Source organism: Triticum aestivum, chromosome 1D (genome assembly GCF_018294505.1).
Source record: "Triticum aestivum cultivar Chinese Spring chromosome 1D, IWGSC CS RefSeq v2.1, whole genome shotgun sequence".
In the NCBI taxonomy this organism is placed as follows: Eukaryota; Viridiplantae; Streptophyta; class Magnoliopsida; order Poales; family Poaceae; genus Triticum; species Triticum aestivum.
Genome location: NC_057796.1, coordinates 450,775,194 through 450,798,752, shown reverse-complemented (window position 1 = coordinate 450,798,752; position 23,559 = coordinate 450,775,194). Strand labels below are relative to the sequence as shown.

Below are 23,559 nucleotides of genomic sequence, written 5' to 3'. Positions count from 1 at the left end.
AACCTATAGTAAATTGATGAAATGAAGGTTTTGTTTCCAGAAAATACAAGATAAATGAAGCTTAATTTTACTTGTTTTTATCGTAACATCCACTCATGCTTTGGAGGATAGTTTAAATTTCCTGAGTTTTTTTAGGATCACTTTTTAGGGTTTTTATTAGTCTTTTTTAGGATCATTTGCTTTTTTTTTTGCTTGAGTAGTAGGATCTGCGATCGAATTCGCGTACATGGATCGGCCCCAATTTAGGGCATTGATGTAGGCCCACTAAGAAATACCTAGTTGGATAAGCCAAGCCCAGCCCAGAAGGCACGCACTAATCGCCAACCCAAAACCCTTCTTCCCACACCACCCCTCTAACCCGGAGAAACGAAGGCCGGCGGCGAGGAAGAAAAGAAGAAAGTCATGGTGGTGCGCATCCGGCTCGCGCGGTTCGGCTGCCGGAATCGGCCCTTCTACCGTGTGACGGCCGCCGACAGCCGCTCCCCACGCGACGGCAAGCACCTCGAGGTCCTCGGCTACTACAACCCGCTCCCCGGTGAGACAGTCCCTCACCCCGAATCCCCGGTTGTTCTGTTCATGCTGCTCGCATCTCGATTGGGGAAGAATCGGCCCCCGCTTACTCTGGTCGCGCACGCCAAGGATTCATGATGCGATTCTGGGCGTGCCGCTGGGAGTGGCAGTGACGGATCTAGAATAGCACTGCGGGAGTATATAGCAAATAAATCTCGCATTTTCAGAGGGGTTGTGCGTGGGAGCTTTAGTGGTAACTGAAGAATGGATGATGAGGAAATGTGTCCTCCTTTTCTGTTGCTGTTTGCAGGGAAGGATGGTGGCAAGAGGATGGGGCTCAAGTTCGACCGGGTCAAGTGAGTTTTGCTTGCTCCTGATTTGAAATTCATCTAAGGGAGTATTGTTCGGCTCAGTTATACTCCTTTTTGGAGAAAATTCCGCATGTTGCAGCTTCTGCTGCACCTGCCACTACTAGAAAAAGGGCTATAGACAATATGCACACTAATGACGCACCAGACATGCGGTGCGCCACTACTATATAGCAGTGACGCACCGTGTGCTGGTGCGTCATTAGTGTGATAGACACTAATGGCGCACCACAACTATGGTGCGCCACTACTAACAATTTTTTTTTCTTTTTTCCAAAAATACTAATGGCGCATCGTGTGCCGGTGCGCCATTAGTGTCTGTCTATCACACTAATGACGCACCACAACCAAACTAGTAATGGCGCACCAGTCACCCCGTGCGCCACTATTTTTTTTTTTTTGCAAAACTACTAATGGCGCACCGCCAGCTGGTGCGCCATTAGTAACCAGGGTTACTAATGGCGCATTTGTTGGTGTTGTGCCATTAGTAACCTGGGACTAGCTAGATATTTTGGACATCCACCTACACTCTCACTTTCCCCACTTCATTCTCTCCACCTCCTCCAAACTTGTCTCGGGTGCCTCCTCCTCCTCACCTCATTTGCATCATAGATTCATCCAAATTAAGTGGTTAAATTACCCTTTTTTGATAGGTAAGTAAGGGAAAAACTTTCTTTATGTTGCAGATCTACTTTTTTCTCCCTCCAACAACGTGCACATGCACTTTTTATGGCCTAGCTAGATCTATGTATATTTGTGGTGTTGCATATGTTTGTGGTGTTGCATATATGTTTGTGTTTGCAGGTACCGGTATTTGAAATGCGATAGTTGCCAATATTTTGCCGGAATGTTGATTCATTTCCGTTTCGGCGAGAATTTTGGCACTATGCATTCTTTTTGGTCATATTTTTAGGCAAAGTCATGCCAAATTTTTTCTTGGTTCTAAAATATCGTTTTGCTCTACCCCGCAGGCGACCATGGTCCGCACGATGACCGAAGGCATCGTGAATAGGTTTTTGAGCTCCGCGAAGGCCGAGATGCTTCAAAATAATGAGACGGAGATAAGATGTCCGTGTCGAAGATGCAAGCTGAGGAGCCTTATGGACCCGGATTCCGTACAGGTGCGGGACCACCTGCTCTTGCGTGGTTTTATGGGGCCGGCCGGCAAGAAATGAGGAAGGGCAGCAAGACAACCGCGGCGAGGGCGGGCGAGAAGACGAAGAATCTCCAGGACATGATCACGAAGTAGATGCAGTACACAGTCATCATGTAGAAGATGCCGGACATGATGATGAGGAAGATGCCGGAGCAGACGAAGGGCATGATCATGAAGATGAAGATGCCGGAGCAGACGACGATGGACCATCGATGGGCTGGGTGCACGACCCTCATATTCAAGAGCTGCTTCTCAAGCAGACGGATAACGCAAGAGCTGCCGCCCGAGAGAAAGCCAAGTTGGATCAACTGGAGATAGACGCAGTTACTCCATTGTATGAAGGATGCAGGCCCGAGGATACCCGCCTGAAAGTAACGCTCATGGCTCTGGAGATGAAGGTAAAACACAAAATGACCGACGCATGCTTCGACGAGAACATGTCATTCTGGCACGAACGTCTTCCCAAGGGGAACAAGTGCCCGACCAGTTTCGAGGAGGCGAAGAAAATCGTGTGTCCTCTGGATTTACCGCACGTGAAATACCATGTGTGCATGAATAATTGCATCATTTATCGGGACGAGCACGCGGAGTCTACCATATGTCCGGTGTGCGGCGTCACTCGATACAAGAAGAGGAAGAAAGCTCCTTGAAAAGTGGTGTCGTACTTTCCGATCACTCCTCGTCTGCAGCGGTATTTCGCGGACCCTAAGGTAACAAAGCTCTTGCGTTGGCACGCGGATAGGGAGGAGAAGAAGCGAGAAGATGACGCAAATGATCCAGAGATAAATAAAAAAGACAAGATGCTGAGTCACCCTAAGGATGGGAGCCAGTGGCAAGCGTTGAACTTTGAACAACCAGAATTTGGGAACGATCCAAGGACAGAGCGATGGTTATCAGAACTCCGGGGTAACGATGGAATCCTACACCGGTAACGATAAGGACAGATACTACGGAAGGATCGAGGAGATCTGGGAGCTGAGCTACGCTGGAGAGAAGTGTTGGAAATATGCCCTAGAGGCAATAATAAATAGGTTATTATTATATTTCGTTGTTCATGATAATCGTTTATTATCCATGCTAGAATTGTATTGATAGGAAACTCAGATACATGTGTGGATACATAGACAACACCATGTCCCTAGTAAGCCTCTAGGAGACTAGCTCGTTGATCAATAGATGGTTACGGTTTCCTGACCATGGACATTGGATGTCGTTGATAACGGAATCACATCATTAGGAGAATGATGTGATGGACAAGACCCAATCCTAAGCCTAGCACAAGATCGTGTAGTTCGTTTGCTAAGAGCTTTTCTAATGTCAAATATCATTTCCTTAGACCATGAGATTGTGCAACTCCCGGATACCGTAGGAATGCTTTGGGTGTACCAAACGTCACAACGTAACTGGGTGGCTATAAAGGTGCACTACAGGTATCTCCGAAAGTGTCTGTTGGGTTGGCACGAATCGAGACTGGGATTTGTCACTCCGTGTAAACGGAGAGGTATCTCTGGGCCCACTCGGTAGAACATCATCATAATGTGCACAATGTGACCAAGGAGATGATCACGGGATGATGTGTTACGGAACGAGTAAAGAGACTTGCCGGTAACGAGATTGAACAAGGTATCGGGATACCGACGATCGAATCTCGGGCAAGTAACATATCGATAGACAAAGGGAATTGTATACGGGATTGATTGAATCCTCGATATCGTGGTTCATCCGATGAGATCATCGAGGAGCATGTGGGAGCCAACATGGGTATCCAGATCCCGCTGTTGGTTATTGACCGGAGAGTCGTCTCGGTCATGTCTGCGTGTCTCCCGAACCCGTAGGGTCTACACACTTAAGGTTCGGTGACGCTAGGGTTGTAGAGATATTAGTATGAGGTAACCCGAAAGTTGTTCGGAGTCCCGGATGAGATCCCGGACGTCACGAGGAGTTCCGGAATGGTCCGGAGGTAAAGATTTATATATGGGAAGTCTTATTTTGGTCGCCGGAAAAGTTTCGCACTTTATCGGTATTGTACCGGGAGTGCCGAAAGGGGTCCGGGGGTCCACCAGCCCCGGGGGGGCCACATGGGCTGTGGGGGGTGTGCCTTGGCCTATATGGGCCAAGGGAACCAGCCCCAAGAGGCCCATGCGCCAAGAGATAAGATAAACGGAGAGTCCTAAAGGGGGAAGGCACCTCCGAGGTGCCTTGAGGGGGAAGGACTCCTCCCTGGCCGCACGCTTCCTTGGAGGAAGGGCCAAGGCTGCGCCCCCCCTCTCCCTTGGCCCTATATATAGTGGGGGGGAGGGAGGGCAGCAGCAATCCAAGCCCTGGCGCCTCCCTCTCCCTCCCGTGACACATCTCCCTCCTCCCGCAGCGCTTGGCGAAGCCCTGTTGGAATCCCGCTACTTCCACCACCACGCCGTCGTGCTGCTGGATCTCCATCAACCTCTCCTCCCCCCTTGTTGGATCAAGAAGGAGGAGACGTCGCTGCTCCGTACGTGTGTTGAACGCGGAGGTGCCGTCCGTTCGGCGCTAGGATCATCGGTGATTTGGATCACGACGAGTACGACTCCATCAACCCCGTTCTCTTGAACGCTTCCGCTCGCGATCTACAAGGGTATGTAGATGCACTCCCCTTCCCCTCGTTGCTAGATTACTCCATAGATTGATCTTGGTGATGCGTAGAAAATTTTGAATTTCTGCTATGTTCCCCAACAGTGGCATCATGAGCTAGGTCTATGTGTAGTTTCTATGCACGAGTAGAACACAAAGTAGTTGTGGGCGTCGATTTTGTCAATTTACTTGCCGTTACTAGTCTTATCTTGATTCGGCGGCATCGTGAGATGAAGCGGCCCGGACCGACGTTACACGTACTCTTACGTGAGACAGGTTCCACCGACTGACATGCACTAGTTGCATAAGGTGGCTAGCGGGTGTCTGTCTCTCCCACTTTAGTCGGATCGGATTCGATGAAAAGGGTCCTTATGAAGGGTAAATAGAAATTGGCATATCACGTTGTGGCTTTTTGCGTAGGTAAGAAACATTCTTGCTAGAATCCCATAGCAGCCACGTAAAACATGCAACAACAATTAGAGGACGTCTAACTTGTTTTTGCAGGGTATGTTATGTGATGTGATATGGCCAAAAGGATGTGATGAATGATATATGTGATGTATGAGATTGATCATGTTCTTGTAATAGGAATCACGAGTTGCATGTCGATGAGTATGACAACCGGCAGGAGCCATAGGAGCTGTCTTAATTTATTGTATGACCTGCGTGTCATGAAAACGCCATGTAATTACTTTACTTTATTGCTAACCGTTAGCCATAGAAGTAGAAGTAATAGTTGGCGAGACAACTTCATGAAGACACGATGATGGAGATCATGATGATGGAGATCATGGTGTCATGCCGGTGACGAAGGTGATCATGCGCGCCTCGAAGATGGAGATCAAAGGCGCAAGATGATATTGGCCATATCACGTCACTTTATGATTGCATGTGATGTTTATCATGTTTTACATCTTATTTGCTTAGAACGACGGTAGCTAAATAAGATGATCCCTCACTAAAATTTCAAGAGACGTGTTCCCCCTAACTGTGCACCGTTGCGAAGGTTCGTTGTTTCGAAGCACCACGTGATGATCGGGTGTGATAGATTCTAACGTTCGAATACAACGGGTGTTGACGAGCCTAGCATGTACAGACATGGCCTCGGAACACATGCGAAACACTTAGGTTGACTTGACGAGCCTAGCATGTACAGACATGGCCTCGGAACACAAGAGACCGAAAGGTCGAACATGAGTCGTATAGTAGATACGATCAACATGGAGATGTTCACCGATGATGACTAGTCCGTCTCACGTGATGATCGGACACGGCCTAGTTTGACTCGGATCATGTATCACTTAGATGACTAGAGGGATGTCTATCTGAGTGGGAGTTCATTAATTAATCAGATGAACTTAATTATCATGAACATAGTCAAAAGGTCTTTGCAAATTATGTCATATCTTACGCTTTAGTTCTACTGTTTAAAATATGTTCCTAGAGAAAATTTAGTTGAAAGTTGGTGGTAGCAATTATGCGGACTGGGTCCGTAAACTGAGGATTGTCCTCATTGCTGCACAGAAGGCTTATGTCCTTAATGCACCGCTCGGTGTGCTAAACCTCAGCGTCGTCTGTAGATGTTGCGAAACATCTGACATACACGTTTTGATGACTACGTGATAGTTCAGTGCGTAATGCTAACGGTTTAGAATTGTGGCACCAAAGACGTTTTGAAATGTCGCAGAACATATGAGATGTTCCGAAGACTGAAATTGGGATTTCGGACTAGTGCCCACGTCAAGAGGTATGAGACCTCTGACAAGTTTCTTAAGCCTGCAGACTAAGGGAGAAAAGCTCAATCGTTGAGCATGTGCTCAGATTGTCTGAGTGCCACAATCGCTTGAATCGAGTGGGAGTTAATCTTCCAGATGAGATAGTGATGGTTCTCCATAGTCACTGCCACCAAGCTATTAGAGCTTCGTGATGAACTATAACGTATCAGGGATAGATATGATGATCCTTGAGCTATTCGCGATGTTTGACACCGCGAAAGTAGAAATCAAATAGGAGCATGAATTGTTGATGGTTAGTAAAACCACTAGTTTCAAGAAGGGCAAGGGCAAAAGGGATACTTCATGAAACAGCAAATCATTTGCTGCTCTAGTGAAGAATCCCAAGGTTAAACCCAAACCCGAGACTAAGTGCTTCTGTAATGAGGGAAACGGTCACTGAAGCAAAACTGCCCTAGATACTTGGTAGATGAGAAGCAGGCAAGGTCGACAGAAGTATATTGGATATACATTATATGAATGTGTACTTTACTAGTACTCCTAGCAGCACCAGGGTATTAGATACTGGTTCGGTTGCTAAGTGTTAGTAACTCGAAATAAAAGCTGCAGAATAAATGGAGACTAGCTAAAGCTGAGATGACAATGTGTGTTGGAAGTGTTTCCAAGGTTGATGTGATCAAGCATCGCATGCTCCCTCTACCATCAAGATTGGTGTTTGCGTTGAGCATAAACATGATTGGATTATGTTTATCGCAATACGGTTATTCATTTAAGGAGAATAATGGTTACTCTGATTATTTGAATAATACCTTCAATGGTCTTGCACCTAAAATGAATCTCGATCGCAGTGATACACATGTTCGTGCCAAAAGATATAAAATAGTAATGATAGTACCACATACTTGTGGCACTGCCATTTGAGTCATATTGGTATAGAACGCATGAAGAAGCTCCATGTAGATGGATCTTTGGACTCAGTCGTTTTTGAAAAGATTGAGACATGCGAACCATGTCTATTGGTATATATGCATGAAGAAACTCCATGCAGATGGATCGTTTGGACTCACTTGATTTTGAATCACTTGAGACATGCAAATCATACCACATGGGCAAGATGACTGAAAGGTCTCGTTTTCAGTAAGATGGAACAAGCGAGCAACTTATTGGAAGTAATACATTTTGATGTATGCAGTCCAATGAGTGCTGAGGCATGCAGTGGATATCGTTATGTTCTTACTTCACAGATGATTTGAGTAGATGCTGAGTGTATTTACTTGATGAAACACAAGTCTGAATTATTGAAAGGTTCAAGTAATTTCAGAGTGAAGTTGAAGATCGTCGTGACAAGAGGATAAAATGTCTGTGATACGATCATAGAGATGAGTATCTGAGTTACGAGTTTGGCACACAATTAAGACATTGTGGAAAGTGTTTCACAATTAATACCGCTTGGAACACCATAGTGTGATGGTGTGTCCGGACATCATAGCTGCACCCTATTGGATATGGTGCATGCCATGATGTCTCTTATCGAATTACCACTATTGTTTATGGGTTAGGCATTAGAGACAACCGCATTCACTTTAAAAGGGGCACCACGCAATTCCGTTGAGACGACACCGTTTAGAGAAACCTAAGTTATCGTTTCTTAAAAGTTTGGGACTGCAACGCTTATGTGAAAAAGTTTCAGGCTGATAAGCTCGAACCCAAAGCGGATAAATGCGTCTTCATAGAATACCCAAAACAGTTGGGTATACCTCCTATTTCAGATATGGAAGAAAAAGTAATTGCTTCTAGAAACAGGTCCTTTCTCGAGGAAAAGTTTCTCTCGAAAGAATTGAGTGGGAGGATGGTGGAGACTTGATAAGGTTATTGAACCGTCACTTCAACTAGTGTGTAGCAGGGCACAGGAAGTTGTTCCTGTGGCACCTACACCAATTGAAGTGGAAGCTTATGATAGTGATCATGAAACTTCGGATCAAGTCACTACCAAACCTCGTAGGTCGACAAGGATATGTACTACTCCTGAGTGGTACGGTAATCCTGTCTTAGATATCATGTTGTTAGACAATACTGAACCTACGAGCTATGGAGAAGCGAAGGTGGGCCCATATTCCGGCAAATGGTTAGAAGCCATGAAATCCGAGATAGGATCCATGTATCAGAACAAATCATGGACTTTGGTGAACTTGCCCGATGATCGGCAAGCCATTGAGATAAATGGATCTTTAAGAAGAAGACGGACGTGGACGGTAATGTTACCGTCTATGAAGCTCGACTTGTGGCAAAGAGTATTTTCACAAGTTCAAGGAGTTGACTACGATGAGATTTTCTCATCCATAGCGATGCTTAAGTCCGTCGGAATCATGTTAGCATTAGCTGCATTTATGAAATCTGGCAGATGGATGTCAAAACAAGTTTCCTTACCAGTTTTCGTAAGGAAAGGTTGTATGTGATACAATCAGAAAGGTTTTGTCGATCCTAAGGATGCTAAAAGGTATGCTAGCTTCAGCAATCCTTCCATGGACTAGAGCAAGCATCTCGGAGTCAGAATATACGCTTTGATGGAGTGATCAAAGTTTTTGGGTTTATACAAAGTTTGTTAGAAACTTGTATTTACAATAAAGTGAGTGGGAGCGCTACAACATTTCTGATAAGTATATGTGAATGACATATTGTTGATCCGAAATGATGTAAAATTTCTGGAAAGCATAAATGGTTGTTTGAAAGGAGTTTTTCAAAGGAAGACCTGGATAAAGCTGCTTACATATTGGGCATCAAGATCTATAGAGATAGATCAAGACGCCCGATGATACTTTCAAAGAACGCACACCTTGACATGATTTTGAAAGAGTTCAAAATAGATCAGCAAAGAAGGAGTTCTTAGCTGTGTTACAAGGTGTGAGTATTGAGTAAGACTCAAGACCTGACCACAGCAGAAGAGAGAGAAAGGACGAAGGTCGTCCCCTATGCTTTAGACGTAGGCTCTACAGTATGCTATGCTGTGTACCGCACATGAAGTGTGCCTTGCCATGAGTTGGTCAAGGGGTACAATAGTGATCCGGGAATGGATCACATGACAGCGGTCGAACTTATCCTTAGTATCTAGTGGACTAAGGAATTTTCTCGATTATGGAGGTGAAAAGGAGTTCGTCGTAAAGGGTTACGTCGATGCGAACTTTGACACTAATCCAGATGACTCTGAGTAGTAAACCGGATTCGTATAGTAGAGCAATTACTTGAAATGGCTCCAAGTAGCGCGTGGTAGCATCCACAAGATGACATAGATATTCGTAAAGCACACACGAATCTGAAAGGTTCAGACCCGTTGACTAATAACCTCTCTCACAAGCATAACATGATCAAACCAGAACTCATTGAGTGTTAATCACATAGAGATGTGAACTAGATTGTTGACTCTAGTAAACTCTTTGGATGTTGGTCACATGGTGATGTGACCTATGAGTGTTAATCACATGGTGATGTGGACTAGATTATTGACTCTAGTGCAAGTGGGAGACTGTTGGAAATATGCCCTAGAGGCAATAATAAATAGGTTATTATTATATTTCGTTGTTCATGATAATCGTTTATTATCCATGCTAGAATTGTATTGATAGGAAACTCAGATACATGTGTGGATACATAGACAACACCATGTCCCTAGTAAGCCTCTAGGAGACTAGCTCGTTGATCAATAGATGGTTACGGTTTCCTGACCATGGACATTGGATGTCGTTGATAACGGGATCACATCATTAGGAGAATGATGTGATGGACAAGACCCAATCCTAAGCCTAGCACAAGATCGTGTAGTTCGTTTGCTAAGAGCTTTTCTAATGTCAAATATCATTTCCTTAGACCATGAGATTGTGCAACTCCCGGATACCGTAGGAATGCTTTGGGTGTACCAAACGTCACAACGTAACTGGGTGGCTATAAAGGTGCACTACAGGTATCTCCGAAAGTGTCTGTTGGGTTGGCACGAATCAAGACTGGGATTTGTCACTCCGTGTAAACGGAGAGGTATCTCTGGGCCCACTCGGTAGGACATCATCATAATGTGCACAATGTGACCAAGGAGTTGATCATGGGATGATGTGTTACGGAACGAGTAAAGAGACTTGCCGGTAACGAGATTGAACAAGGTATCAGGATACCGACGATCGAATCTCGGGCAAGTAACATACCGATAGACAAAGGGAATTGTATACGGGATTGATTGAATCCTCGATACCGTGGTTCATCCGATGAGATCATCGAGGAGCATGTGGGAGCCAACATGGGTATCCAGATCCCGCTGTTGGTTATTGACCGGAGAGTCGTCTCGGTCATGTCTGCGTGTCTCCCAAACCCGTAGGGTCTACACACTTAAGGTTCGGTGACGCTAGGGTTGTAGAGATATTAGTTCCCGGATGAGATCCCGGACGTCACGAGGAGTTCCGGAATGGTCCGGAGGTAAAGATTTATATATGGGAAGTCTTATTTTGGTCGCCGGAAAAGTTTCGCACTTTATCGGTATTGTACCGGGAGTGCCGAAATGGGTCCGGGGGTCCACCAAGGGGTCCACCAGCCCCGAGGGGCCACATGGGCTGTGGGGGGTGCGCCTTGGCCTATATGGGCCAAGGGAACCAGCCCCAAGAGGCCCATGCGCCAAGAGATAAGATAAACGGAGAGTCCTAAAGGGGGAAGGCACCTCCGAGGTGCCTTGGGGGGGAAGGACTCCTCCCTGGCCGCACCCTTCCTTAGAGGAAGGGCCAAGGCTGCGCCCCCCCTCCCTTGGCCCTATATATAGTGGGGGGGGAGGGAGGGCAGCAGCAATCCAAGCCCTGGCGCCTCCCTCTCCCTCCCGTGACACATCTTCCTCCTTCAGCGCTTGGCGAAGCCCTGTTGGAATCCCGCTACTTCCACCACCACGCCGTCGTGCTGCTGGATCTCCATCAACCTCTCCTCCTCCCTTGCTGGATCAAGAAGGAGGAGACGTCGCTGCTCCGTACGTGTGTTGAACGCGGAGGTGCCGTCCGTTCGGCGCTAGGATCATCGGTGATTTGGATCACGACGAGTACGACTCCATCAACCCCGTTCTCTTGAACGCTTCCGCTCGCGATCTACAAGGGTATGTAGATGCACTCCCCTTCCCCTCGTTGCTAGATTACTCCATAGATTGATCTTGGTGATGCGTAGAAAATTTTGAATTTCTGCTACGTTCCCCAACAAGAAGGTCCCGATGTTCCGTGTCAGATGGGCCAAGAGCGTCCTAAAAGAAGACCGGTATTTCACCACCATGGTTATACCCGAAGCCAAATCCAAGACCGCGGGCGCAAACGTCACCGCGAAAAATGAGCCATGGGTACTGGCTTCCCAAGTGGACCAATGCTTCTTCATTACCGACCCGTCAAAGCCCAGTCGTGTTGTCGTGAGGAGAGGCAAAAGGAAGATCATCGGAATGGATGGAGTCGCGAATGAGCAAGACTTCGACAAGTACGGCGACCCGAAGATGGAACATGACGACGACGATGAAGTACCAGCATACACCACAAGAAGAAGCAGGACCACCCTACCTAAAGGACGCCCGTTCAAGAGAAGGACTCCATTTACGAAAAATAAGGGCAAGAAGATTGTGAACAGATAGCTAGCTAAGATCGATTGTATTTAAATTGTAGCCTTCATTTCTCGATTGTATTTCATGGGCACTTTTTGAACTCATGAATATTTTTAAATTTCATGGGCACTTTTTGAATTCATGAATATTTTTCAAATTTTATGATATTTTTTACATATTCAATATGAAAAAATATTGAATATTCATGAGGACACTCAATCTCGATCCCCCTCCATCTCGATCTCGATCCCCCTCCATCTCGATCGCTATCCCCCTCCATCTCGATCTCGATCCCCCCGCACCCTCCCCCGCTCCACCGCCGCCGACGACCCCCCGCACCCTCCCCAGCCCGCTCCACCGCCACCGAGCACCCCCCGCACCCTCCCCCGCTCCACCGCCGCCGACGACCCCCCGCACCCTCCCCGGCCCGCTCCACCGCCGCCGAGCACCCCCCGCACCCTCCCCCGCTCCGCCGCCGCCGACGACCCCCCGCACCCTCCCCCGCTCCGCCGCCGCCGACGACCCCCCGCACCCTCCCCAGTAATGTCTTACCAATTCACAAATGAATGCAACTAAAAATCCAAAAAAACAAATTTGATTATATTTTCAAATAACAAATTTGATGATATTTTTTCATATTCATAAATATTTTCAAATAACAAATTTGATGATATTTTTAAAAAAATTATTACTCTTTTTATAAAAAATTATTACTGGTTCATATTCATATTCATTTTCTAAAAAATTATTACATGCAACAAAAAATAAAAAAATAAAATTTACTTATGGCGCACCGCTGGGTGGTGCGCCATTGCTATGCAAAAAAAAGTTACTTATGGCGCACCGCTGGGTGGTGCGCCATTGCTATCTAAAAAAACTTACTTATGGCGCACCGCTAGGTGGTGCGCCATTGCTATCCCTCCCCCGACTAAAATCCCCAATCCCCGATCCCATCTCACATCTCTCTCAGCCCCCCACTGCTCGCCGCTGCCCCGACCCACGACGTCGCCGCCCCTACGTGCGCCGCCGCCCCCGCGCCCCCCACCACTGCAGCTCCTCCGCCGCCCACCGGACAGCAAGCCGCCGCGGCCCCCAACCATCCCGCCGCTGACCCGCAACCATCCCACCGCCGACGACCGCACGGGGTGCAGGACGACGACCGCCGCCGACCCGCAACCGTCCCGCCGCCGCCGACCCCGACCCCTCCGGCGACCGGCCGCGCCCGCCCAGGTACCTCCCCTCCTTCCTCCTTCCTCCCTCTCCACCCTTCCTCCCCATTCCCTCCCTCCCCTTCTGCCACTGTCACCCACGGCCTTGGTCAATCCCGCACAGCCGCCGCCGCCGACCCTCCCCTCGACCGTGGCGACGCCGGCGTCCCTCCTGTCGGTCGTGCCGCAGCCGCAGTCCGTAGGCAGGGACAATCATGAAGTAAAAAGCAACTAGATATTGCTGTTCACAATTTATTCAGTGCAATATTCATGTGAAGGCACCAAAACACAAACTTGACCCCCCCCCCAAATTTTCCTGGTTCTGTAGTTAGGCAATTACCACATGTTTTCCTGCAGTGAAGCTGTTGTTATGATATGCAGGCATGAGTACCAGAGGGTGGCTACCATTGTTTGTAGGATTAAGGAAATGATCATATTATCACTGAAATATATTTAAAATGTCTATTTAGTGCTGTTTTCAGATATAACCTTGTAAGTAGAAATTTTAAACTGTAGCTGCAAACCTTTTCAGTAGTGTGTCTTGTGCCCTCCATATTTAACTTTAAAATCGACTAAAACTTTAACCAAAACTTTAATTTAAACTTTAACTGAAACTTTAATTAAAGTTAACTTAAGTCTTTTCCTTTAATAAAAATTGTATGGTGGATGTCTTGTTGTAAAATTGTATGCATAGTCAGGCCCTTTCATGTTTTCAAGGAAACACCAGACTTTCCAGTTAGTGCTTTCTCAAACTTCTGCAATTTGCACTTCTTGAACTACTGCTTGGAACTAAACAGAATTATACAATGAACTTCTGCAGGCTGATCTGAGTTGGACCATCCTCTGCAGCCAACTTCTCTTCGGCAAGAGGAAGAAAGGAGAATCAGGGTAGGGTTTCATGGCTAGAAGATATATTGTTGTACAACAATTTGTTACAAATTGCATTTATTGGTATATGTACGCTAGTTTTGTCATATCAGGAGCTTAGGAACTTATCTTGACTAATTTATTATAGAAAGCTGTTAGAGCTCACTTCTAGAAATTAGCAATAGCAAAATGTGGTTAAGATTTAAGGCATCCGGACTAAGCATATGTCTTGTCATACAAGTATCTCTTTCTTCAAGACCGGTAAATCAAGTGGGTAAATAGATGCTGCTGCTGGACTATATGTTCATTGGTACTATATGTTCAGAATGAGTTAACTTGCTGTCATTTATCAAAATTCATAATGTGCTGGACTATATGTTCATTGGTACTACTTGTGATGCTGCTGCTGTACTACTTGGGAATTTTGTCAACTTGTGATGCTGCTGCTGTACCCCGAGAGGCCCTTGAGTTTGCCAAAATGTCGATTAACTTCCGTTCTGACAAATTCGGGTACTCCATATGTCCTATTTTCAGCAAAGGTCATGCTGAAATTTTCCGTGAATTTTAGCATGACTTTGCTAAAAATAGGACATATGGGGCACTTGCGACTAATGCATGGGCCGGGGTATCTTAGTACTTAATTAAGTAGGATCAACTGCCTCTTGTGTTATACATATAGAAGTGTGATACTCATAGTTATTACTAATGTCAGTTGCTCGTCATTGATAAACCCTAATCTGGTAGGATGACCTACTAAAAAAGCCCATACCACATATTCTATTTGGATGGCCCTGCTAACCCTTGACCATAAATACTTGAGATGGATGTAGCAGGCTTAAAGAAAGAAATGTTTTTAGGCCAACTTCACTGGGCCTGGCTGAAAATGCACAAGTGTGCATGACTAACAATATTCTATTGTAAAGCTAAACAGGAAAGAGGAACCACTCATCCTAACCATTTGCTCTCAAAATTACCACTTCACTTCTTACTACTGAAAATCTTAGACCATCTCCATTCACCAATTGCTCAAACCAGTTCGAAGGGCGTGTTTTCACCACACCGTGGATTATCTTATTGGACCCAACAGAGATGATGTAATTTTGAATTATGAACATAGGAAATGTCGTCATCGGACAACGAAAGTCTCCCGGGGGAGTGCGGCTGATGCCACGACGGTCGAGGTCTGTGCGACAGGCCTCACCTGGACGATGATCGGCGCTTCAGCATTAAGCTCGAGGAGACCTTCGAAGTTGAAACGGTACGCAACGACGACAAGTGTTTTTTCATAATTAAGCATGACTTCAACTATTTCAACGTGTAATTTTCATCTTTTACAATTCTAGTATAGTTTATCCCATGCCATGCAAGACGCTATGTCTTGGAGAGGATGGATTTTGAAGACCATGAAAATTTTGAAACGAAGAAAATTCACCTAAGGACCCATCATGATGTGGATTTTGAAGTAAATCTGTATAATGCTGAGAGCGTAACCCATTTTGGTTGCAAAAATTGGGAAGCATTTTGCTAGATGTATGGTTTTGATGAGGGTATGCTTGTCACCATGGATCTTGATGATCCTGACATCGACCAAGACAATATGGACATTTGGGTCCTTGTTGATACGCCTCCAGTTCTACCGCTATGTGAGTTTCTCAAACATAGTTAATTATTAACTAATTTATATTGTTTATTTCAAAATAGTTGACAACTTATTTCCATTGACAGCTTATTTTGATTGTTCAAACAATGTGCGAAACATGGTAGACGAAACCCACTACACCGATGGCTTCGAGTTAACTTATCGGGAGAAAAATCATCTGGTCGGATTTTGTACTGATCTTGAGAATTACAATATCTACAATCAAACTCCTCAACATTATGGTCAATACGTGCACTAGTGCACGTGTTGAACTAAGGTAACTACCATGGAGATACCCTGGTAAGATTTTTTACTATTACGACATCCGTGCATCTTTTGCATACTTCTAAAACTAGTACATCATTGCTAACTATGAAGTTATTACTATGTTTTTCAACAGAGAATCCCAGAGGATTGTGTGCCTCATTTGATGTATCAAAATGGCAGCCTTCGTGTTTTGAACATATATCCAGGTCATCCTACGAATCTCAATTGTCCATACCGGATTTCTAGAAGAAGTGGAGACATGCTAATCAGAGAATGGAAAAAATGTATGGACAGTCGTAAGGAGGTTCTTGGAAGCAAAAGGAAGCGCCACGCAAGAATTGGAGACATGATGATCTCCATTCTCCATAATGGAGAGTCAGAGTCTATATTGTTTTATGCTATTTTACCTTAAATAGGGTATTTAGGTTCTGCCTAATACTGATGATCATGTGCTAAGAACAATTAAGTAGGGTTGGTTCGATGACTATCAGGATGATGATCGTATGACTTGTTATTAATAACGAGTAGAAGTTGTATGATGATGATTAGTAGGACTTGTTAGGATTAGTATTACTTTTGACAAACTCGCTACTCGCGGTTTCGAGACTTGTAATGTTATAACTTTGTTCGGTATTTGAAATTCGGAGACTAATATGATGAATTGTATTCGGAGACTAATCTTCTATTATATTCGATAAATCTGCTGTTTATATGTTGTGCGCTCTATATTATGTGCAGTAATATGTTTTGTAACCTGTGCAAAAATCAGAAAAGAAAAAAAAATCCCTAATATTCATACTAGTGGCGCACCACTCAGCACACTAATGGCGCACTACAGAAAGGACACTAATGGCGCATCACCCCCTAGTGCGCCATTAGTATGCCAAAGCACATGGGTAAATATGGCCCCCTGGGAGGCATACTAATGGCGCACGGTGGGCTATACTAATGGCGCACTGCGTGGTGCGCCATTAATATACCAGATACTAATGGCGCACCAGGGGTGCACCATTAGTATTTAATTCTAATGGCGTGGTGCTAGTGGCGCACCAGTAGTGCGCCATTAGTAGGCAAAACTGGTGCGCCACTAGCAGGCCTTTTTCTAGTAGTGTGCTCTAGAAGTAACAGTGTCTGTTCATTCAAGTAACCTTGTTCTTTGATGGACGATTGGGTATTTTGGAGGCTAAACTAAATAGATTATGCTTTCTCTATGAAACCTAAACAATTCAGGCCTTTGTCGTTCTCATCCTTTGTGGCGGTACATTGTATCATTGGGGATATTGAGTGTGTAGGTAATAAAAATTATAAAACAGAAGAAAGACAAGCAAAACTATCTGGGGCTTGCAGCCTTGCACTATGCTACTTGGTTGTAGTGCCAACTGGCAAGCATTGTTCACTTCTATGCCCGCTTTGCCTCCATCCACTGGGGAAGAAAATGATCGATTTAGTGAATAAGGTGGTTCAAGTACATGGGATCTGTTTGATTGCATCCGTAGCAGACCTAATGAGTAGTCGCTACAAATATGCCATGCTATTTTTTCCGCCTGCACTGCAAGACCACATGACACCATACAACTATAGTGACACCATATAGCCATGCTTGTGTTGTAGGTACTGGCTGTCTGTTGGGGCACAGCCATCAGATCCCGTGCAGCGTATCCTCTTCCGTGCTGGTGTTCTGCCTCCACCTCCATTGCTAGCTATGGGCCGGAAGGGTGGGCCTCGTGACAGGAACCCTATTCATCCGATGACTGGCCGCCCCTTGGATCTTGAGGGTGTCACAGTTGTTGATGATCCCAATGCTGCTGAAGGTGACGCTGAAGAACCTTCATTTGAGGCGTGATAGTTTTTCTGTGGTGGAATATGGAGTTGTGCTGCAGGACAAAAGAATTTGTTTGCTGTGCTCTTGATAAGACTGACTATATGGCAACACTTTAGTCATGTAACTCGTGGTTTGTTAGCCTTTGCTGCACCATGAGTTGGCCAGCCCAGCCCAGCTGGCTCCAGTCTACTACTAATATGAGTCCTTTTTAATGGATTGTGGATGGTGTAAATTGCACCTCGAATGGATTTCTACATTCCTTTGGAATGCTCAAGTTGACAGATAATGTTGACCATAACCATTTGTGGAGAAGCTGTATATATATGCTTGTATGATTATTCTTATTCCTGCTGTGTGATCCAAATCCAATTGAATATGATGGATACTTTATTTGATGTTGTTGCAAAGGTGGCACATTGCTTGATTATTATGGATCTAAAAAGGATGTGACATATATTGTCTTGTGTGATCCCTTCCTTGCATTGGTCTGGCCAGATCTGTTGTTTCACAGCCGTGTTGCCTCCTAAAAGTAAAACATGTCCCAAAATTATGAAGTTATTTAGCTGAAGGGCATGCTGTCATTATTATGTAGTGTCTCATTGCCCCTTTTAAAGGGAAGGGCAACAATCGGAAGTTGCTATGCCGGCTTAGTCTCTCGGGTCGGAGGTGCTCGTAGGGGTAGGGTGTGCGTCCTTGTGTTCTTTTTTTTGCGGGGCAAATTGGGAAGTTTTATTCAACAGAAACCACTCCGGCAGAATTTGCCAGGAGGCTAGTTACAAGGAAACTAGGAGTAGAGTCTAACCAACAATCTGTTGCATCCAGCGTGCTAGCTTGCTTCGCACAAAGGTGAGTAGGAAAATTTGCTGATCTCAACACATGTTGAATAAGAAAAAATTTAAAAGAACTGGCGTGCTCCCCAATCTCGTCAAGAATCAGCGCCACCACTGAAAAATTGTGGCGCGAGTGCGAGAGGTTAACAACCTCTTGGCTATCCGTCTCCAAGATGACTTAATCATAACCTCGAAGCTTTGTGAATATTATGCCATCTCGAAGAGCCAACGCTTCAGCCAGAAGAGGGTCTGTGATTCCATAGTATGGCTTACACCATGCAGCCTTGAAAGCAGACGGAGAACGTGCTACCCCTCCTCGGCGGGACTCCATGGCAATGCTACCATCGATGTTGATTTTTATCCATCCATCATCCGGCGGCCTCCAGCCATGACCAGGCAAGATCCGAGCATGATCTTGAGGTAACTCTAAGATCGCTAGAGCTTCCTGTATTTGCTTCATGGACCGAACAGGATCAAACTCTCCTTTGTCATGTGTAATGTTGTTGCGTGAAGTCCAAATAGCACACATAATAGACACAAGTTTTGCTCTGCCAGAATCTGAAAACAGAGCCTCACACAGGGCATCCTTGACCCAAGTAAGAGGGTGCAGGGCATGTCTGGTCGCTTAACATGCAGCCACTGCGGAGCTTCATTCCAAAACCTTCTCGCATGGGTACAGTTCAGTAATGCATGCATCATATCCTCCTCAGAACTCGAACAGATTTTGCACTTGCTCTCGCTGGATATATGCCGATATTTCAGTGTACTTCCGACGGGAAGAATCCCTCGCATCACGCGCCACCAGAAGACGCGAACTTTGGGCAGCACTTTGAGTTTCCATAACCGAGACCACAACTGTTTATCCATCTCTGAAGTATCCGTAGTTGTCCCTTCTTCTAGAGCTTTATGCTCGTTCTGAATCATTAGAGAGCGATACGCTGATTTTACAGTATAAATCCCGGACCCAAGCATAGAAATCATCTCCCCTCCAGTCCTCAAAGGGATATTGAGGATTACGTCCTTGTGTTCATAGGGGTGAGTTTATGTGAACGACTTCGATTGTACTGTATTCAAATTCATCATCAATTAAAATTAATTAAAAATTAAAAAGAAAAAGAAAAAAAGAACCGTAAGGTTTATTTTCCTGGCACGTTGACCGCGTTCTGCCTTCCCATCGTCCGCCCGGTTTCTTCCCCACCCAAGAGCATCTTCAACAGGCGCGCCAAAAGGCGCGCGCGCGGTAAACTGAGTTTTTAGCGCGCGCGGGACGTTTTCGCGCGCTCCAGCGGTGGCGGGAAACTAGTGTGCGCGGGAATCGTTTGCACGCGCGCGGGAAAAGGCGGCAGCTCGCGCGCTACTTTTGGCGCACCGCTTCCGGCGCGCCTATAAATTGCGGCGCTCGCCACGCGGCTATTCTCACTCTCTCTCTTCCTTTTCCGATGCCACGCGCGCCTCCCCCGCTTCCTCGTTGCTTCCTCGCCGCTCCAGCGCACCGCCACCGACGCGCCACCATGCCGCCGCGCCGCCAAGGAGCGTCGGGCTACCGCGGCATCCGCCCACGCCCCAACGGCTAGTACTGCGCCGAGATCCGGTCCGGCGATGTCCGGCTTGGCCTCGGCACCTTCGAGACTGTGCACGAGGCCGCCCGCGCGTACGACGCGGCGGCGTGGCGCCTAGGAAGGCCGCGCCCGCAGATGAACTTCCAGGACGTCTACACGCGCCAGCAGGCGCAGGACGTCGCCCCTCCGCCTCGTCTTATCATGGACCAAGACCGTGTGGAGCACGCGTGGCGGCAGCGCCGCCTCCTCAGCGCCGAGGAGGACGAGCGGGCCATGGCGGAGTGGCGCCGGCGCCACCCGGAGGACGTCGTCGACGAGCAAGCCTACTGGGCGGAGCAGACAGCAAAGCTCCGCGCGGAACAGTTGGACAGGCGTCGGCGGAAGGCCCTGGCGTTATTGTAGTGCGATATCGTTGAAAATGGTGGGCAGTCGATCTTTTCGGCTAATGATCCTCGTTGGGACGACATCTGGCTCGATACCTCGGACCAGACCAGCGAGGATGACGATGATGATGATGATGATGATGATGATGATGATGATGATGATGGCGACTGGGAGTAGGTTGTAGTTGCATTATCTAGTAGTTTTTTTTATGTCGTTGCACCGTAGTTTTATCTATCTATGATGTGGAACTAAGTAAAATATCTATGTATCGTTTTTATCTATAAATTTTATTAGTATCGTTTTTATTTAAAAATATGTACGCAATGTTCGTGCGATAGCGCGCGCTGCATTTTAGCGCGGCTGCTGAAGCTACGCGCGCTAAATTTTAGCGCCGCTGCTGGAGCCAGCGCTGCCCGCCGCGCTTTTTCAGTGGATGGGCGCGCTGCAAACTGCTTTTTAGCGCGCCGCGCGTTGGACGGCTGTTGGAGATGCTCTAAGATAAGGACCCAGTTTTTTGCCAGAATCTGCGGATTCTCCCAGAATCCGACCCCTACCCAACTTCTCGCAGAACTGGGCCAAGATAAGATCACACGATGAGGAAAACAGGCGCACATCTCGCCCTAAAATTCGGAATGCAATCCAATACTTCCGGAGAGAAAGGAAAGAAGCAAGGCCGCCTCCCGCGGGATCTTAACCGTGCCGCCTCCAAAGGGGGAGTTGGATCTCCAGGACGTCGCCGCCGCAAGACTTCCCCACGGCAACCCCAACGCCAGCTCCCACAGCGCCGCATGTGGCGTTCGCGCCTGCACGTCGACGGCTGGCTCACGTCTGGACATGGCCTTCGCGTCTCGTCGACGCCGGCGTGATCATGACTGGACACGGCCGCCGGCGGGGACGACCCCATTGATCGATCTATGTCACGGTTCGGAGGCCGGAACGACGGGGGCTAGTACGCTGCTACGACTACCTATGGATCCATTGTCCTCTTAATATTCAACCATGATGTGCATATCAGGCCAGGATTCGATCGCCTCCGTCGTACCTTCGAGCACGGCCGGCGTCGCCACACCCAAAGCGATGAAACTCGTGAGCACGCCATTAACAAGTTTCTCCACTCTTTTTGTTTGATTTACTATTATTTTTCTTTGTTTCCTAAGTTTGGTAAACACGTTCTTGTCATGCATGCAGGCAGGCATTCTTGGCCATCAGCCTCCACTACCGGTAATCCAGAGGTCTTTCAAGTGTTGTTTGATTTGCTGCACATTGCCCGTTTAATTTATTTTAATTATTATCAGCGATGATGCATCGGTGTCTTGTCCGTGCTTTTACCAGTCAATTATACTTCCTCCGTTTCTAAATATAAGTCTTTTTAGCCATTTTAAATGGACTACAACATACGGATGTATGTAGACATATTTTAGAGTGTAGATTCATTCATTTTGCTCCGTATGTAGTCACTTATTAGAATCTTTACAAAGACTTATATTTAGGAACGGGAGTACATGTCTTTGATGCTAAAAACACACCTCTTCTTGACAATCCATTCTGCGTATCCTATTTAGCTCATATTGGCAAATGGCGAGTCAATAAAATGCAAGGTTGTTGGACATTCTGAAAGGTACTACATTTTATTTCCTTCCGGTTAGAAACTGCTTATAATCCCTTTTTTCAAGATCAAAGTTTTTAATACCTAACAGCGAAAACTTTGAAAATCTTGTGCCTCGTTAGAACAAAGGTTCCTTATAATCTGGCCTTTCTAAAGTAGAACACAATTATTCTATCTCACACGCTATATAAATATTTCTGAAAATCACTGTGCTACGTAGGGCACTGCAGTTACCTTTTTTCTTTTTGGTTATGAGAATTCATATGACATAGTAGATTAATTGAAGTTACATTCTGCATTTTTTTTAATCGGGAAGATCATTTCTTGCGGGCTGCAGGTTTTGATTGCTTATTTGCTACATGATTTCTTATGTCACTTTTGTTAGAGTTATAATATAAGTCATGTATACCCCTTTGTATTTATCCCGTTGTATAAGGGGTTTCCTGCATATGTACCACACCTGTACGTATATATATACCGGCCTATGGCCTCATGGGAATACAAGTTGCTTATTCCTAACATGGTATTAGAGTTAGGTCAATTTTTTGCACGCTGCAACTCGTGCTGATCCGTCTCGATCGAAGCCGCCGGCTCCCTCTCGCTCGAAGTTGCCGTCGCCGCTGCCTCTCCTCTCGATCTCTCCTCCCGATCGGCGCTGTGTGGATCGCTACGCTGGGCTGGGCCGCTCCCTCTCCTCCACGCTGGGCTGCCCCATCCTCCCTGCTCGATCAAAGTCGCCGGCTCCCTCCCGCTCGAAGTTCTCGATCGGCGCTGTGTGGATTGCCACGTTGGGCTTTGGCACGCTGGGCTGGGCCACTCCCTCTCCTCCACGCTGGGCTGCCCCGTCCTCCCTCCTGCTCACAGCCGTGCACCCAGTCGCCAACACGAACGGGCTCCGCCTACGCGATTGTTGATCGCCGTGATTCCCGTGCCAGATCCCGCTTCCAGCCGCCGTCCTCGTCCGGCTTTCTGCTGTTGCTAAAAAAAACATGTCTGCTGCATCAGGCTACGTTGCTGTCCCTCGCTGTCCGGTGATCTTCGATGGTACCAACTACATCGAGTTCGCTGGCTTCATGCGCATTCACATGCATGGCATTCGTCTCTGGGATGTTCTTTCTGGCGAGGTCTGTTGTCCGCCACGTCCGGTCCCTCCGGTGGCTCCTACTCCGCCGACTCCACTGGTTCTTCCTCCAGACGCTACTCAGGCCGCCAAGGATGCGGCTAAGATTGCTGATGAGGCTGCTGATCGTGCCTATGATGAGAGGGCTTTGGCTTATGAGGAGGCTCTTCAGACGTATCATGGTGCTTTGTCTGTTTACACCCAGTGGCTTGATGATGATGCTCGTGCTGCAGCTGTTCTCATTGCTAGTGTTCTGCCTCAGTTTGCTTCTGAGTTTCTGG

The 23,559-nt window shown here is 46.6% G+C and overlaps 1 protein-coding gene and 1 long non-coding RNA gene across 2 annotated transcripts; both read left to right on the top strand.

Moving 5' to 3' along the window:
* Nucleotides 1-389: 389 nt before the first annotated feature.
* On the top strand, nucleotides 390-17,800 carry LOC123174551 (30S ribosomal protein S16-2, chloroplastic/mitochondrial-like). Its single transcript, XM_044590064.1, has 3 exons — nucleotides 390-535; nucleotides 821-866; nucleotides 17,569-17,800. Exons 1-3 carry the CDS (start codon nucleotides 403-405, stop codon nucleotides 17,798-17,800), a joined length of 411 nt encoding a protein of 136 aa, XP_044445999.1. The 5' UTR covers nucleotides 390-402.
* A 3,447-nt stretch (nucleotides 17,801-21,247) lies between these two features.
* LOC123174547 (uncharacterized) lies at nucleotides 21,248-22,677 on the top strand. The gene is made up of 2 exons (XR_006487151.1): nucleotides 21,248-21,638; nucleotides 21,741-22,677. It is a non-coding gene; the product is annotated as an uncharacterized lncRNA (long non-coding RNA).
* The last annotated feature ends 882 nt before the right edge of the window (nucleotides 22,678-23,559 follow it).